General features: G+C 36.3%; 1 protein-coding gene and 1 pseudogene across 1 annotated transcript in view; one reads left to right on the top strand and one right to left on the bottom strand.

Annotated features, from left to right (window-relative positions):
* Positions 1-144: 144 nt before the first annotated feature.
* Positions 145-18,522, bottom strand: part of ZNF280C (zinc finger protein 280C) — a 26,616-nt gene continuing 8,238 nt past the window's right edge. The window contains exons 3-10 of the mRNA XM_006881867.1: positions 17,756-17,856; positions 16,898-17,044; positions 13,818-13,949; positions 10,636-10,910; positions 10,119-10,259; positions 6,223-6,285; positions 336-454; positions 145-185 (exon numbers count right to left, since the gene is read on the bottom strand). Of these exons, the coding sequence (XP_006881929.1) occupies positions 145-185; positions 336-454; positions 6,223-6,285; positions 10,119-10,259; positions 10,636-10,910; positions 13,818-13,949; positions 16,898-17,044; positions 17,756-17,856 (1,019 nt within the window). The remainder of the gene's footprint in view (positions 186-335; positions 455-6,222; positions 6,286-10,118; positions 10,260-10,635; positions 10,911-13,817; positions 13,950-16,897; positions 17,045-17,755; positions 17,857-18,522) is intronic.
* Positions 12,661-13,242, top strand: LOC102863022 (annotated as a pseudogene).

Genomic DNA, 18,522 nt, shown 5'->3' on the forward strand with positions numbered 1-18,522 from the left:
AGGAGCTTTAAAAAAACAAACAAACAAACAAACAAACAAAACCACAAAAAAATTTTAGTATTTTTCATTTCTATTAATGTTATGTTAAAAAAGATAACAGAGTTATAATCCATCAAAATGAAATGCACTGAATGAAAATGAAACTTACTCAGAAGTGGGTTCCGACTCTGAGGACTTTCTAGAAACTGAAATAAGAAGAAAAGTTTTACATTTAAAACAGTATATATGGTGACTGTGAGTTATAAATTTCATACATAAAGAACTCATGTTGTGACAGATAAAAAATATTGGGGTAAATATAAAAAATCCAAATTAATAAAATTAAATATACGTACCATTCTCTTGTATAACTTGGCAAGTATGAGTTTTACGATGACTTAAGTGTTTAGCCATACGATCTAAGCTAGAAGAATCAGCTAGGAAGTCACAGTTAAGGCACACTAGAGTAATGCCACTATGAAAAAAAACAACATGGGGGGTGGGAAGGTTATTAATCCTTTTGTAAAAATCCACAGCCAGGGTAAAGAACTATTCTTCTATATAGTAACTCTTATTTTCTCTCTCTCTCTCTCTGTGTGTTGTGACACTCATTTTCCTCTGTTACGTAAACCTGATGCAATGAATAGGATTCTCTAGAAATTGCCCTCATCATGTCCAATTTATGCTATCTTTATTTACTATTTATACCTATAAACTATTCATCCTCTGGCTGCTAAAACCTAGGATACAAAAGATCTACAGCCTAATTTTAGCTCCACTAACAACTTGTGTAACTTGGCCAAGTCATAATCTTTCTGTGTTTCTGCTCATCTGTAAGCCAAAGAGAACATTCATTCATTAAGTATATATTTATTAAGGATGTGCTTTACATACTATAGTATTACGGATGGTGAACAAAAAAGGTACAGTCTGTGTTCTAATGGAGCTTACAACCTTTTTCTTTGTTTTTTTGTAAGAGGTAAGATTCAATTTGATTCTTCTGGGGGGGGGCAGAGTTGAAAGTATGTCTTCATTTTGCAGTCATTATTTGTATAAATCCTTCACAGTTGACTTGTTTAATAACTTAAATAAGTGAGGATACATTTAAAAAAGGAATTGGAAGTCTTTCATAATCAAGTAATATGATTACTGTTGGAAGTTCATTGTTGTTGTTTTGTTTTTCAAGAATTAAGAGTCTTTGTTGGGCTCAGACCAGGAGGCCATTGCTCTTGAGGACCTCTGTGTACATGCTGATCCTCTTCTCCAGGATCTTTGTGGTCTGTTTTTGTAGCCTCATTATCTGCTTCTTCTTCCAGCAATGCATCTTGGATTTCTCTCTCCTCTTCTCCTTCAGTGTGGCTGTCACTGCCTCATACTCCCAGCCTAACTCATGAGCTTAGGCAGCCCAGGTAGGCAAACTTATAAGCGGAAGGGAATTTCACTGAGAGCAGCAGGGACCACCATATGCTTTCTCTTGTCATAGGGATGTGGCCTCCATCGAACGCTTTGAGGTTCATGGCAGCCGGGCCACTCTTGGTCTTGTGTGGCAGCATGACTCGCACTGTCCACCAAAAGATGTGGCTGGGGGGGCCCAAAAGTGGTAGAAACTTTGATGCATCACAGTGCACGACCACCACCTTCTGGCCTAGCAGCATATGCTTGGCCACAAAGGCCACCAGGCAGCCTAGGAGATGGCCTCAGGTATCCAGTACCAGGATCTGTGACTCTACTATCTTTGGCAGCTGCCATGGAAAACATTGTTATGTGCCATCAAGTCACTTGGGATTCACAGAGACCCTGTGTACAATAGGTCTGAACCTTGCTCTATCTTGAGCCAATCTTATTGTCTCTGACACACCTACCCTTATTATCCCAGTTACTGAGTCAATCCATGTCACCAAGAGTCTTCCTCTCCTGCATTGTCCCTCTACCCTCCCAAGCCTGATGTCCCTCTCTAAGGACTGGACCCTCCTTGCAACATGTCCAAGGCATGTCAGATGAAGCTTCAAAATCCTTGCCTCCAAGGACCAGCTTGATTTTACCCTCTCCAGGACAAACCTGTTTGTTCTCCTAGCAGTCCATAGTGTATTCGTACTCTTCTCTAGCACCACAACTCAAAGGCATCGATTCTTCTTCTGTCATATTTGGTCATTGTCCAGTTCATTGTGAAGACCATGGCCTGGATCAGGTGCACCTTAGTCTCTAGACTGATATCACTGATTCTCTGTACTCTGGAGAAGTCCCTGACAGTAGGTTTTCTCAATGCAATTCGTCTTTTGATTTCCTGACTGCTGGTACCAAGAGTGTTGATTGTGGAGCCAAACAAACTGAAGTTGTTAACAATCTCAATCTCGTCATGATCTATCATAGTGCTACCCCAGTGGTGAGAATCTTTGTTTTCTTGATGTTGGGCTTCAATCCATATTTAAGCTGCAGTCCTTGACCTTCGGCAGGAAATACTTCAGGTTCTCATAAGTTTCAGTAAGCAAGGTCATGCCATCTGCATAACACAGGTTGTTATGAGTCTTCCTCCAATCTTGATGGCACACTCCTCTTCATAAGAGCCCAGCCTCCTGGATCATCTGTTCCACATACGAATCGAAAAGGTATGGAGATAGGACAGATCCCTAGTGTACACTCTTCCTGATTTTAAATTATGCAGTGTTTCTTTGCACTATTCTGACGACTGCCTCCTGGTTTGCGTATAGGTTTTGCATAAGCACAATCAAGTGTTCTGGGATTCCCATCCTTCTTGAAGTTAGCCACAGTTTGTTGTGATCTACACAGTCAAATGTCTTTGCACAGTCAATGAAACACAGATAAGACATTCCTCTGGAGGTGTGTTTTCTGCAAAGATCCATCTAACATTAGCTATATCACTATTACCATGGCCTCTTCTAAACTCAGCCTGCACACCTGGCAGTTTTTTCTATAGATATGCTATTCCAGTCACTTTTGGATAATTTTCAGCAGGATCTTGCTTATATGTAGTATTAATGATATTGTTCAATCATTTCCACTCTGTTTGGTCACCTTTCTTTGTAATGGGAACAAATATGGATCTCTTCCCATCAGTTGATGAGGTGGTTGTTCTCCAGATTTCTTGGCACAACTTGGTGAGCACATCCGGGGCAGCGTCTGTTTGTTGAAATATGTCAATTGGTATGCTGTCAATTCCTGGGTCTTAGTTTTATGCCAATTCCTTCAGAGTAGCTTGAACTTCTTCCTTCATCACCACAGGCTCTTGATACAGTGACTCTGTATACTCCTTCCATCTTCTTGGATCATTTAATATTCTGCTCAAAGCATCCTTAATCAGTTTATTAGAAAAGCATAATTATGCCTTTGAAGTCTATTACTAAGTATTTCATTAGTACAGGAGTAAAAACAAGTAGCAAATCTTAGCCTAATTTACCCTTGAGGTCTCAGCTAACAACCTACAGTGTGTTTACACTTAGGATGCCACAATGTACATAAAAGATGACCTTCATAAAACTAAAATTTGTAAAACTCGTTTTTCCTATCTCTGAAAATCAACTTCCTGACTGGTTTCTCTTACGATACCATTTCTCCTACCTCTGAGGCTCTAAACTGTAATTATATTTGACTATATTCAAATTTATTCAGTATTTCAAACATTTCACAGTATTAACAATGTACTGAACACTTCTTTGTACTTGGCTAAGGCTTTAGACGTATCTCACCTAAATCTTACAATCCACAGAGATACTGCTATAATTATGATTCCCCTTTTATAGAGGGCAGAGACAGGTTTAATAATCACCAAGGTCAGGAGCAAGTTAAGTGTCAGAACTAGTTTTAAAACTAGTATGTTTTATTTTTTTAAATTCCAGAGTTAATGTGCTTAAACACGTTGCTGCAAATGACGGCTATAGCCATCCCACACATTTTAATGAATAAAAAAAGGAACATCATTCGTATGGCAGTCATAAACAATTGAAAAAAAATGTGTTTCTAAGCATGGTTGTCAATTTAAAAGTGTGCAGCAACATGTTAAACAAGAGAACTTTACTACCTCAACCCAATTTAAATCCATCCTAACAACCACACAAGTCAAGTCCATGTGATTTTCTTCTTTGTAGCTACAGCTCATTTTGCATATCCCTTCAAATCTACCTTCTTTTAGTACCCTTGGTTTTTCTCAGCACATCAACATTTCCTGAATGTACTCTAAGTCTAAACTTCCTAGCCTTGTTTTCAGGGCTTTCAAAATTTGGATCTAAGCTCAAAATTATTCCCCTAGATGCTAATCTTATTATTATGTTATACAGAGTTCATGCTTCATTCAAACTTTATTCAATAATTCCCTGTGTATGCTTTAGACTTTATTTCTGTACCTTTCTTTATTCATACTATTTCTCCCAACTAGTACATCCTTGTGCTGCTCTTACCAGGGGAAACCTCTTCCTTTGGAAAGTAATAATTCTTATTGTACTTTTTACAAACCTCCTGGTATTACTGCAGTTACTGATGTTCACACCTTATTTTTCTCCAATAAACTCTGAAGGTTGGCACCAAGCCTTCTTCTTCATCACTGTCATCATTACAAAACCTGCTACACTGTGTATATATGATAGGTGCACAATAGTAATTAAGAATAAACATTTCATTTTAATAAAATAGTAATTATAAGGTTATTATTCTTTAGAATAATAAATATAACTTTATTAATCTTCTATTGCTTTCCATAAGGGTTTTACAGACCAATTTTTTATTATTTGTAATTAATTTTAATGAACATTTGCAGAGATTTTGGATTTCCATTCATTCACTGTTGCATTTTTCTCCTTGCCCATCCCTCCCACCAAGTTCCCTCTTCTCTTTGAAAAGTAAAAGAACAATTCCTTCATTGGTATACAATCTCCCTGCCCCAATCCACTTCACTGTGAAACCTTCATTCTGGACTCTTGTGATAACCATAATACCCAATCATATATCACTTTTAAACTGTTCTCTCCCTTATCTGTTTCAATGCAGTATACATAATTTATCCAGTTTTTCTCAGTCTTACCCCAACCCTGATGCCAGTCCATCCTACGACAGGGGCACTATGCAATATGTCCTCCAGGGTCACCCATTTTGAATAATATTGCATGAGTTCCTTGTTTTTCAATGCAGCATAGTATTCCATTGTGCGAATATACCACAGCTTCTCTGTCCATTCATTTGTTCATGGGCACTTGGGTTGTTTCCAAATCCTAGCTATTTTGAACAAAGCTGTGATAAACATGGGTGTGTGTATATCTGCTTGGGTGGCAGTTATGGTCTCTTTGGGGTATATTTCCAGGAGTGGAATTGCTGGATCAAATTGTATCTCTATTTGCAACTTTTGGAGAAAACGTCATACCACCTTCCACAGTGGTTGCACCACAGTGGTTGCACCATTTTACACTCCCACCAACAGTGAATAAGGGTTATAGTTTCTCCACAACCTCGCCCAGCATTTGTTGCTTGCTGTTCTGTTAAATTTTGCTTGTCTTACTGGGATGAGATGATATCTCATAGTTGTTTTGATTTGCATCTCTCTTAGAGCTAGGGATTTTGAACATTTCTTCATGTGCTTGTTGGTCATCTGAATGTCTTCTCAGTGAAGTGTTTGTTCATATCTGGTACCCATTTTTCAATTGGATTGTTTACCTTCCAAGTATTTTATAAATTGTAGATCCTCCATGAGGTGGAGTGACTGGGGTAATCGGGATGGGTGTGTCAGAGGCAATGCGATTGGCACAGGATAGAGCAGGGTGTAGGGCTGTTGTACACAGGGTCGCTAGGGGTCGCAAACGACTCGACGGCACATAATGACAACAAGAAGATATAAGTACCTTATCTGACATTACAGACCAATTTTTTTTAAAAGTCTTTCTGTCTGTAAGTTCTGCTGAAATCTGTTCACGATAGGTGCCCTTGCTGAGAATTTCATACACTCATGGAATAGCTGCCATAAGCTACCACAGTATAGAAAACTGTCAGATAGGTGTTGAAGCACTTACTAGCTATCTTAACTATATGCTTAATATTTAAGTATTGTTAGAGAAACATTTTTGTTCTTTATAATGCAAATACATGAAAATTTAAACTTAATGCCAACCCTCACTGAAACTCACGGAAAGAATTCTGTCATGTACATGGCAATCATTTACGTTTTTAAACTAGGCACCTCAATACGAGATTTAAAAAGTTGGAAATTTTCAATAGAAAGAATGAAAAAAGATCACTTGTTACCTTCCAATTGCAGTATCATTCTTAAAAAGAGAAAACCGTCTACTTGGATGGCTGCTATGACAGCTGGAGACAGGAGACAAAAGATTAGTTTTATTTTACGGTAGGTCATAATACTCACATATTTTGCTATGATGTAAACTGTCAATTATTATTATAGGTTTCTTACCTGAATGTGATTTTGTGCGCGTGTGTGTGTGTAAGGAGGGTGAATCTAGAAAATCTTGGAAGTACATTTTATCTAAGGCTAAATGTTTACCATCTGTAAATGCTATTTATAAGAAAAATTGTTCTTTGCAATTCCTAGAATAGTTTTTTAAAAGAAGTAGTACTCCTGAGAGAAAACAATGTTTCCCTTAAGCACAGAAGACAAAATAATGAACTAATTTTGTAGTCAACAAAAAGAACTTTTAGATTCCCCTTGAAAGAGATATGGTGTGGTAAATAGACTGGCAGCATATGCATCACTTGGGAGCTGAATAGACATGCAAGGTGCCAGGCTCCACTGCAAACCTACATAACAGATCTTTGGCAGCGGAACGTAGGAGACTTTTTTAAATTTTTTTTTATTTTTGTGTGGTGTACCGTCAAATCGAATCTGACTGGTACAGGAGGAAATTGTTCCTCCTTCCTTGGCAGAGCATCTGGTGGATTTGAACCGTGCATCTCTGGGACTTTTTTTTTCTTTAAATAAAACCAAACAAACCAACACACAACAAAACTATTGTGTTGAAAATATACACACCTAAACATTTGCCAGTACAACAACTTCAGGAGCACTGATTACATTTCTTATACTGTGTCCCATGATCATTGCTGTTCTTTCTCAAAATACCCGCAGGAATTTTTTTTAAACTTAAACATTTTATACTAGTTTACTTATAAAGTTCATAAAGTTTGTATACATTGTTTTTCACACTGGATCTTTCCCCTTTCCTTTACCCACCCCTCCCTTCACCTATCAAATTGTGTGACCCTATGATTAAGCTCCCCCCTCCCCTCCTTGGATCCTCATACTCGTTCTACAATAATGGTCTTATACAGTATTTGTCTTGATGAGACTGTAGGAATCTTTTTAAAGAAACTTTTCAGATAACTTACGCAAGCTAGAGAAGCACTACCTCTAGCATGCACTTACCTTACTTACATTCAGTGACTAGGACATTACTTGTAACTTTTGATGGGGCAGATTTAGCTGATAAAAGGGGGAAACCTCAGGAAAACACTAAAATATGGCTAGGCTGATTCTGACTAATATCAGTCCTGTAGGGCAGAGTAAACTACCCTATAGGGTTTCTACGGCTATAATCTTCATGCAAGCAGACAATTCTTTCTCTAACAGGAGAGCTAGTAGATTCAAACTGCCTGCCAAGTTTTTGGTTAGCAGTCTAATGCTAATTCACCTTTTATCTGATTAGCAAAGATGAGAAACCAATTATAAATGATAAAGAAATGACAAATAAGCTATTTATAAATATTTATGGTAAAAGGAAGGAAAAATAAGGTAAGCCTCCTTTATCATAAAAATATCTGGAAATATTTATAGACAGAAGGAATATGACAGGCAGAGATTAAGGTAAAAGATATGGCAGATGACAGGATTAATTTTTTAAAAAATGGGACATACCTGCTTTCTGAGGTGATAAAATAAGAAAAAAACATGTAGGGAAAAAGGCAATTTGGGATAAGATGAAAAGGATAAACATAGAGTAATGAGACTAACTTAATAACTTAGAGAAGAAAAAATCTTGGCATTGCTAAAGTTAATCATAAAGTTTGATGGGTGCTGCTGGACTGGAAAGAGAGATGATCAAGTCACAGAGGAATGAGAATGCAAAATCAATTAATCTGCTGAGGTTAAAACAGAGCAGTGGTAAGGAAAGGGAGACATAAATTACAGGTGAATGTGAATGAAGTGCTGACATTAAGAAGTCAGGTATCACGAGGCCGGACTGATCATCAAGGGGAAACACCCTGTAAGACAGCCACAAAGGTGGGTGAATCTTTGAAAGTAGAAGCTGATTATGGTCAGAAAGTGACATAAAGGCCATGATAGGATCTCCAAGAAAAAAGTCTTTTCTTAGCTATACCTTATTTCTGGAACAATGCTAATGTGAGTAATTGATTATAATATTTATATCTGATCAAGCCCTGGCTAATGGAAAAAAGTACACTCTGAACAATAAAATAAACCTGTATTAATAATTTCTGAATGAATGATGTGGGCTCTAAAAGATTTCTGTAAGCATAGAGTACAAGGTAGATGCTCAGATAATAGAAACTGGATCAATATATGAAAATTCCAACAGTAGTATCATGACCAGATACATCACTTGCCTTTAACTACACTGAATGAATGCAAAGATGGATAGCTTGAAAGGTGAATGAATGGATAAAAGAAAGCTAACCTACAACCAGGAGAGGATAAAATAGATGAATAGCACCTTCTAAGAATCAAATCCCTATGCACATCCAAAAACTTCTCCAACAGGGTAAAAAGGGAAGCCACAGACTGGGGAAAAAATATTTCATAATGACATGTCAGATAAAGGACTTATATATAGAATTTATAAAATACTCGAGCACCACACCAAGATAAAGGTAAACAACCCAACTGAAAAATGGGCACAGGATATTAACAGATACTTCACCAAAGAAGACATTCAGATGGCCAACAAACACATGAAGAAATGTTCAAAATCCCTAGCTCTAAGAGAGATGCAAATCAAAACAACTATGAGATATCATCACTCCCTGTTGGTGGGAGTGTAAAATGGTGCAACCACTATGGAAGGTGGCATGGCGCTTTCTCAAAATGTTGGAAATAGAAATATCATTTGACCCAGCAATTCCACTTCTGGGAATATACCCTAAAGAAAGAGTAAATGCCTCCCAAGCAGATATATGTACACCCATGTTTACTGTAGCTTTGTTTACAATAGCAAAGAGTTGGAAACAACCCAAGTGCCCATCAACAAATGAATGGATAGAGAAGCTCTGGTATATTCACAATGGAATGTTATGTAGCACTGAAAAACAAACTCATGAAATATTATACAAAATGGGTGACCCTAGAGCACCTTATGCTGAGTGAAATATCTCAGTCACAAAAAGATAAATACTGCATAATGCTTTTGTTATAAAACAGGACTGACATGGAGGTTGGGGGGAAACTAAAGAAAGAGGGGATAAATAGTGTATACACCACTGAAACAGACGAGGGAGAGAACTGTATAAAAGGAATATATGATTAGGTATTATTAGGCATGAATAAGAACTGCATAGTAAAGTGGTCTGGGGTGGGGGTGGGGTGTCTGTATAACAATGAAAGAACTTATTTTCCCAAAGAAAAAGTGATCTGAGGGGGCAGGAAGGAAACTGTGCAACAATGAACGACTAGAAACCCAAGTTCTTTATAAATTTTCATTAAAATATAAAAAAACCACACCAAACACCCCCCAGAAAAATGAAAGATAAATGAACAAATGAGAGAAACATCTCAAACCAATAATGTTTTTACCATTATTGAAAAACTTGGAGTCTCTAAAAGTTAATGACTCCTGTGGTTACGTGTATTTATTTGTTGAAAACACTTAGTGTTATATTTGAAAATAACCATTTTGTATAAGGCTTATACAAGATTCCCATAGAAAAACAAATTATCCTAACAAACTTATTCTAATTTTATTATTTTAACCACTCTTAAAATTTTTTTGTCCTAGTAATTTCATGAGGTACTATGGTGGAAAATCATAGAGGGTGATATGCCAAAAGTTTCCTATTACTAGATAATTTTGCCTGCTAGATGAGACAAACTGGCTTCTAACAGGTAATTTTGTTTTCTAAAAACAAACATCCTTAATAAAAAGTTTGAAGAACAATTTATAAGTTTAACTCACCTCACCATGTGATTTACAAAAGCTTTGCTACAGACAGTGCTATATCTGCAAAAACTGCAGTGGACATAGTTGACAAAGTGGCTTGCAAAATCTTTTATTTTGGAATTACACTCAATGCACCTGCAAACTCCACAAGAATACCTTATGGAGATAAGAGAAAATAATAACAAGTTAAAATTTTAAAAGTAAAAATTTTAAAAGAAGGGAAAAAAAGAAAGTCTTACTAACATTTTATTAATTGAAGCCAAGATATATAAAATTTCCTTTGGAACAAGAAGCTACATTAGGAATAAAAATAATCAAACCAACCAATTAAAGTACCACAAAATAAGTACAATATAAGATATAAGGTTAGTGTAATAGAGGAAAAGAACAGAACTTTTATTAAATTGGCTGTTATGGCAGATAAGTGATTCAAATGAAAGTGCAAGGGGTTTTAGGACATGTCAAATTAATAATAAAATAAACTTAGTACTTAAAAATATTAGTATTATTTATTAGGAATAAAAATTATTACCTTAGGTTCTTCAAAGCTGCGCTGATTTTGCTTTTTCTGTTGCGCTGCTGCTTTGCCTTGTAAGGGATGTGTAGTTTCTGTTTCACTCCACTTCCAGATGCCTGACTGACTTTAGTTGGCGTGGATGCAGACTTAGATTTACTTGTATTAGATTTTGTGGTAGTTTTAGTTTTAGACATCAGAGGTGTGACCTGAAGAGAACTGCTCGGGGAACTACGGAAAGTAGCAGTTGATGACTGTGGTTGAGAAGGTGCAAATGAAGCTCGAATAGTAATCTATAAAAATGAAATAATATACGCTTTCAATATATCTGAGGACAGTGTCCATTTAACTCGTGAGAACTACTTGAGCTCCTGGCGGCTAGGCTCAGAGAGTGTGTCATGTGTACAGCTGGTGTCTGAAACGATTGAAAGACGGATGGGCAAGTGAGTTCTGGACAAATCTACATATTTTGGGGACTCGATTTATGCCGATTGTTATCCACAAAAAACATAATCAGATAAGTCTTTCATGTAGTCTTTTTTTAGATTATATTTTTATTTTAATAAATATTCATGTGGTTTTAAAGGACACACCTGGCTATTTACAGTTGTAATATAATAGTTTTATATAGAAAGCAATTATATGTTAACATAGACTTTAGCGGACAATTGGGAGTCAATACAAACTATTAAAAAACCCACACATATTCCACAGGTAATTTTCATGCTCTGATATAACTAAAAACTTTCACAAATAGATTCAAGAATTTAAATCTCAAAGCCTTAAAAAATAACTGGAAAGGTTGGCATTACCTTTTTAAAGTCTGAAATATACAGATTTCCAGTAAATATGACCTCTTTTTAGTGGGTTATTAGGCAGAATTTGTGATTTCAATGGTTAGAAGAGAGGTGAAATGCACATACAGCAGAGTACTTAATAATATTCAAAATAAGAAAATTCTATCCATTCTATAAACTGGTTGATAATAGAAAAAGCAAAGTCATCTACTAAACATTTTTAAAAAATTTGTATATATTGTATTCATTTGTGTACACTGCATTTCACACATTCTTACATTCACATTGTGTTTCAAACAATCTCATGTCCACTGTGTTTTACAAATTAATCTCTACTGACCTATGACTATTACCCTGTCTTTCCAGGTCCCCATTGGATCTTTCCTAATTCCTTTACCCTTATACCCCCCTCCACTCCCTCTGCTATCCTAATGATTCCTTCCCCTCCCAACCGCCTGAGCCCCTCCCTTTCTCTTTTTGGATAAAAATCCAAATGCTCTTTTTAATCATGTGGCTATAGTTCCCCATGTACTGGAGGAGCAGCCTATAAGGAAGTCTTAAGATATACATGTGGTTTGGCATCAAATCAGGGAGCTCTAATGGTCTAGTAGGTAAGGAGTTGTGCTGCCAACTCAAAGATAGGTGGCTAGAATTCACCATCTGCTCCACAGAAGAAAGATGGGCAATCTTTTCCTGTGCAATTTAGTCTCTGAAAACCTGCTGGTGAGTCAGCTATGAGTCGGTTCTGACTTGACAGCACTAGGAGTTAAATAATACAAAACCCTCTAGATTAGGAACCAAAATTCTTGAAGTTAAATCTCAGTACGACCTTTTCCAGGGAGATCTAGTGGTGTAGTCTATAAGGAGTTACACTACTAAGTCAGAAGCTAAGCCTCTCTGGTGGTTCTGAGGGAGAAAGATGGGCAATATTCTCCTTGTAATTTACAGCCTTGGAAAATTACAAGAGGGTCAGTTATTAGTCGGTTCTTGACTCAATGGCAATGAATGATTTCTGAGGTTTTGGACTTCCTTTTTTTACCAGCTTACCTTTTCTAAATCTCCTTTCTAAGCCTGTTAAGTGCCACTGAGTCAGCTCTGACTCATAGTAACTTGATATACAGTAGAATAAGACTTCCCCATTCTGTCTTGCCTACCTCACTGGATTGCTAGATGGATTAAATAACAGAAATGCATTTTAAAAAGCACATTGGCTCTTCCTAGGCCGGTGCTCAGCACGAACAAGGCCATGTTCAGTTCAAGCGCGAAGATTGTGAAGCCCAATGGTGAAAAGCCGGATGAATTAGTCTGGCATCTCTCAGGCTCTTCTTGAACTGGAGATGAACTCCGACCTAAAGGCTCAATTAAGGGAGCTGAATATAACAGCAGCTAAGGAAATTGAAGTTGGTGGTGGTCGGAAAGCTATTATAATCTTTGTTCCTGTTCCTCAACTGAAATCTTTCCAGAAAATCCAAGTCTGCTTAGTACATGAACTGGAGAAAATTTCAGTGGAAAGCACGTTGTCTTTATTGCTCAGAGGAGAATTCTGCCTAAACCAACTCGGAAAAGCCGCACAAAAAATAAACAAAAGCACCCCGGGAGCCACACCCTGACAGCTGTGCATGATGCAATCCTTGAAGACTTGGTCTTTCCCAGTGAAATTGTGGGCAAGAGAGTCCGTGTAAAACTGGATGGCAGCCGGCTTATAAAGGTCCATTTGGACAAATCACAGCAGAATAACGTAGAACATAAGGTTGAAACTTTCTCTGGTGTGTATAAGAAGCTCACAGGCAAGGATGTTAATTCTGAATTCCCAGAATTTCAGTTATAAACAAAATGATTAAATAAAGGTATAGTTCAGAGGGGAATAAAAGCACATTGGAAGTCAAGTGCTAACATGAAATTAATAGACTATGGTTACGGTTACTGTATAGGTTCTTCTACTTCAGGTCTTCAAAGAATATACATTATTTTAGTTAATTCATATAGTTGACATAGCCACATCCAAAGTCAAACATAAATGCTTGGAGATTACACAGTTTTGGATTATCCATACCTGTGTTTCCTCCTACTGGCACAAATATTTAAGAGTTGACTTAATATTCTTGATATTAAACACCTTATAGTTTGGCAGCTGAAATAGTCACATGTACTGCCAATTGACATATTCTATAAAGACAGCCTATGTGATAGTGACATAAAGAAATACCACTCCAACATATCACATGATCATAAACTCAAGAAATAGTTACAAGTTTTTCCCTTTCTAAACATATGATAAAACTGAAAATGAAAGTTTAATAAAAACCTAGAAATCAATATTGATGCAATTGATAAAATCAGGCAGGACTTTACCTCTATTATTTTATCAGACAAAATGAAAAATACAACAAATTTGAAACTCACTTTTGTCCCAGGAGGCAATCCTTCAAGTTCTCTAGGCTTCACAAATGTTCGATGCTGTACGTTGTGATCATTTTTCTCCTTGCATGTCAAAAATTGTAGTCTGCATTTTGGGCAACGAAATATTCCTTTTCTCTGTTTATAAGGAAAAAAATCTAACAAACAAATCCTAGGACTTGAAATTGTTCTTAATGCTAATATCTACATATTTTTAAAAGTTAGTACTTTACAAAATTTCCCTATAAATAACACAACATGATTTTAATTTAAAAAAAATCATTCCTTGTATTACTATTTGGGCTCCAAAAGTATTTGTTACCACATATACATAAAATACGAACATTCTATTAATTAAGTTCTTATGAAAAAAGTCCCATATAAATTATAATGTGAATAGTTTAAGATTCTCAAGAAAGTTACTTCATCCACTATTAATTGTAATTAAATATAAATGACTACATGTGGCAGTTGTTGTTGTTAAGTGCCCTATGTACAACAGCTCTGTATCCTGCTCGATCTTGAGCCAACCTTATTGTCTCTGACACACCTATCCGCATTACCCCAGTCACTGAGTCAATCCATCTCATTGACGGTCTTCCTCTCTTGCACTGTCCCTCTCCAAGGACTGGTCCCTTCTTGCAATATGTTCAAAGTATGTCAGACAGAGCTTCAAAATCCTTGCCTACAAAGAGCAGCCTGGTTTCACCCTCTCCAGGACATATCTGTTTGTTCTCCTAGCAGTCCATGTTCACTACTATTCTCTAGCACCACAACTCAAAAACATAGATTATCCTTCTGTCATCCTTAGTTGTTTGTCCAGCTCTCTGATGCCTAACAAGTAATTACAAAGATCATGACATGGATCAGGCACACCTTAGTCTCTAGACAGGCATCACTGCTTCTCAGTACTCTGAAGAGGTCCCTGACAGCAGGCTTTCCCAGTGTAATTTGTCTTTTGATTTCCTGGCTGCTGGTACCAAGAGTGTTGACTGTGGAGGCAAGCAAACTGACTCTGTTAACAATCTCAATCTCTTCACCATGTATCATGATGCTCCCAAATAGCTCAGAGGTGAGAATCTTTGTTTTCTTGATGTTAAGCTTCAATCCATATTGAAGACTACAGTCCTTGACCTTTTGCAGCAAATGTCTCGGGTTACCCTCAATTTCGGCAAACAAGGTTGTGTCATCAGCATAATGCAGGTTTTTAAGTGTTCCTCCAATCCTGATGCCACTTTCCTCCTCATAGAGCTCAGCCTCTTGGATGACCTGTTCTGCATAGAGATTGGAAAAAATATGGAGATAGGAGCAGTGTTTCCTCACTCTGTTCTGATGACTTCCTCCTGGTCCAAGCACAGGTTTCGTATAAGCACAATCAAGTGTTTTGGGATTCCCATTCTTCTTAGTGTTAGCCACAGTTTGTTGTATTCCACAGTCAAATGCCTATGCATAGTGGCTATATTAGACAGTATAAGTACACAGATATAAATTAGCACGGTTGATCCTAACCTACTGTTTGAGGGCATCCTGACTGAGTCCCTCCATGAACAAAGCCTGCTATTTATTTCATAGATGGGAAAGAAAGATCCAAAAGAAATATAAATCACTTCCTTCTAGCTAGCTAATAACTGGTTCAGTGTTCTTTCTACTATATATTATCAACTGCTATCTTTATGTGTATGTTCTCAATTTAAAATGATAATATATTTATATGTAAATTTAAAGCAAAATACAAAAAGACTTTTTAAAAGAATCTTTTTATCTCTACAGATCCATTATTACTCTCATATAGAATATCAACAATTATTAATAAAAATAAAATGGGTTAATGTATATATACATTTCTACCAGAATTATGGGTGCACAGCAGGTATTAAAAAAATTAAAGTTCTTCACAAAGTTCAAAGCAATATATAGATACAACGCATGTATATTAGTATTTTAGTTTCATCTTAAGAGTATTTCAGAAGGGTGGTGTATTAGATCATATCATAGGTAACAGGTAATATAAACAGATCCACCTATGTTATGTGCTCAAGGGACAGGAAAAGGGAAAAAAAACCTCAGCCAAAAAGCAACAGTAAGACAAAAGGAGCACAGTCTTGTTCTGCTAACTAAGAAGGAGGCCATATACCAGGATGCAAAGGTAAGGAAGGTATCAACCCAGACCTAAGTGATCCTGAATGTACACGGCACTTCTACATTTACGATTTTGTCCAATGAGCAATGAGTTGATTTCACAATTATCCAATAACTGGAACTAGAAGCAAAATTCAGTGACAGTGCTGAATAAGTTTATGATGATAATGAAATAAATGATAGGAAAATGTAATGAGCTGATCAGAAAGGGAGGAGGCAAAACTTGATTATATTGTCAGATTCAGTAACTATATGATTTTGATTAAGATATTGGTACTTTTTCAAACTCTCACGATTAGGTTGAGTGTTTCATCAATATTTTAGGCAAAACAATGAAGGTCCAATTATTTCAGGATAATAGAACAAAATAAGAATTCAAAGGAAAAGTACATGAACTATTTCTGGTATCCCAGAAAGAACTGGCCATAGCCATCCAGCAAATGAGTAGTACCCTAAATATAGTTTGTTGGCATAGTTATCATATTTAATAGTGTCACTGCTGTTTCCTTTGTCACTATTATTAAAGAACATTCTAAATAACCAATGACAATTATGTTTCCTCAAAATAAAAAGGGAGCTAGAAAGGAATAAACTCTGAAGAGGAATTTTCTCTTTAATACTATCTTTCTTAGTACTTAGCCCTTTTTCCTGCTTTTGAAAATTATATCCAAAATCATTCCCATTCCCACCATTCATAGACCCAGAATTATCAAAGCTGATAAGATATTCCACTGATCTCCTTTTTTCCTCTTTACTCTATGGTTTCTATTTCTAGGTAATTTTTAAAAAATGTTCCCTATTTGTGAACACCATAATAACTAGGAAGAAGTTTCACAAGTAATTAGTATAAATTTATCATGTAATTCAGAAAAACTCTAATTTCCTTTAAGTTATACTTAGCCTTTTCACTAAGACAATATGAACAAACAAGAACTGGTAAATCTCACCTGATGCTTCATATAATGATTCATGTAGGGTGTTGCCATTCTACTAACTTTGAGGCAAAAAGGGCACAGCAAGTTTTTAGTGTTGTCATGAGTTGTTCTAAAGTGAGCTTCTACTTCAGAAAAGATGGATGATCTAAACTGACAAACCTAGAAATAAAAAGAGGACTTAGTTCAAATGGAAAATTTATAATTGTGAAGCAATTACATAAAGAGAGCCACGGTAAGTCATTTGTTTAGAAGAATGTTATGTATTACTGATTCAACTTTGCTGCCTACACAATCAAGTATCTCATTCCTGCCATCAGGATAATCTTTAAGACAGAAAAGTAATCTTTTGAAGTTTAGTTGTACATTCCAAAGCATCACTAGAATCTTGTTTTTTCAGATCTACAATCCTTTTTTGTAGCTTTGCTTTTATTTCCCATCTCTGACAATACCTCTTGTTGACAGGATTTTGTCCTGCTAGAAGAAACAGACCTTCTTCCATATTCATCTTGTTTTCTTATTGCTGGGAGCCATTTTAAGTTCCAGAAAACACTAGTCCTAAAGCATATAGTTGGGTTTCTTTAACTAACATTTTCTATTCCCCTGACATTCCTATATGGTAAAGTTAAGGGATATATATCTTTCTCCAATAGTATTATTCTTTTTGTAGTATAAGGATCAGCATACCAAATCCAGTTTACCATCCTGACCTACAATGAAAATTCCAAAGGAGTTTTCATTAACCAATTATTTACAAAAGTATCTTAAATGTCAGTAATTATATTTAAATAGTTTACAAATCAAAAGAAAGTTTAATTTCTGTCACATGAACATTAAACAAGCACCTAAATAAACAATAAAATATGTGGGTACCTGGCAAATGTATGGCATTTCCCCAGGCTTATGAGTGTCCTTCATATGTTGTAAAAGAGTGTGTTCTGAGTCAAATGACAATTCACAAATTTTGCAAACAGCTGAAACAGAAGTAAAAGATTTATTATTTTAAGGATGTATAAAAATTGAAAAAATAATTTTGTACAATCATAACAGTAATAATAGTAAAGGTAGTCAAAACAGTTATGATGGTTCTAAGAACTCTATAGTTGTATAGTTCTATAGTATTTCACTATGTAAACCAATACAAAGTTGTTGTTTTTTTAAAAAAGTCTATTATTATCATGCACACCCATGTTTATTGCAGCTTTGATTCATAATAGCAGAGCTGGAAACAACCCAAGTGCCCATCAACAAACAAATGGATAGAGTAGCTGGGGTATATTCCCACAATGGAATACTGCTGCATTGAAAACAAGGAATTCATGATATATAATATAAAATGGGTGACCTTGGAGGACATCATGCTGAGTGAAAGATCTCAGTCACAAAACGATAAATACTGCATACTGACACCGTTGTAAAGCGGGACTGACATCGAGGTTGGGGGGAAACTAAGAAAAGAAGGGATAAATAATGTATACTGCATTGAAACAGATGAGGGAAAGAACTGTTTAGGAGGAATATGTTGTTGTTGTTATGTGCCGTCGAGTCACCTGCGACTCATAGCGACCCTATGTACAACAGCCCTAAACTCCGCTCTGTCCTGTGCCAATCGCACTGCCTCCGACACTCCCATCCCAATT

Source organism: Elephantulus edwardii, unplaced genomic scaffold, assembly GCF_000299155.1.
Source record: "Elephantulus edwardii isolate Elephantulus edwardi_28Jun2011 unplaced genomic scaffold, EleEdw1.0 scaffold00016, whole genome shotgun sequence".
NCBI lineage: Eukaryota > Metazoa > Chordata > Mammalia > Macroscelidea > Macroscelididae > Elephantulus > Elephantulus edwardii.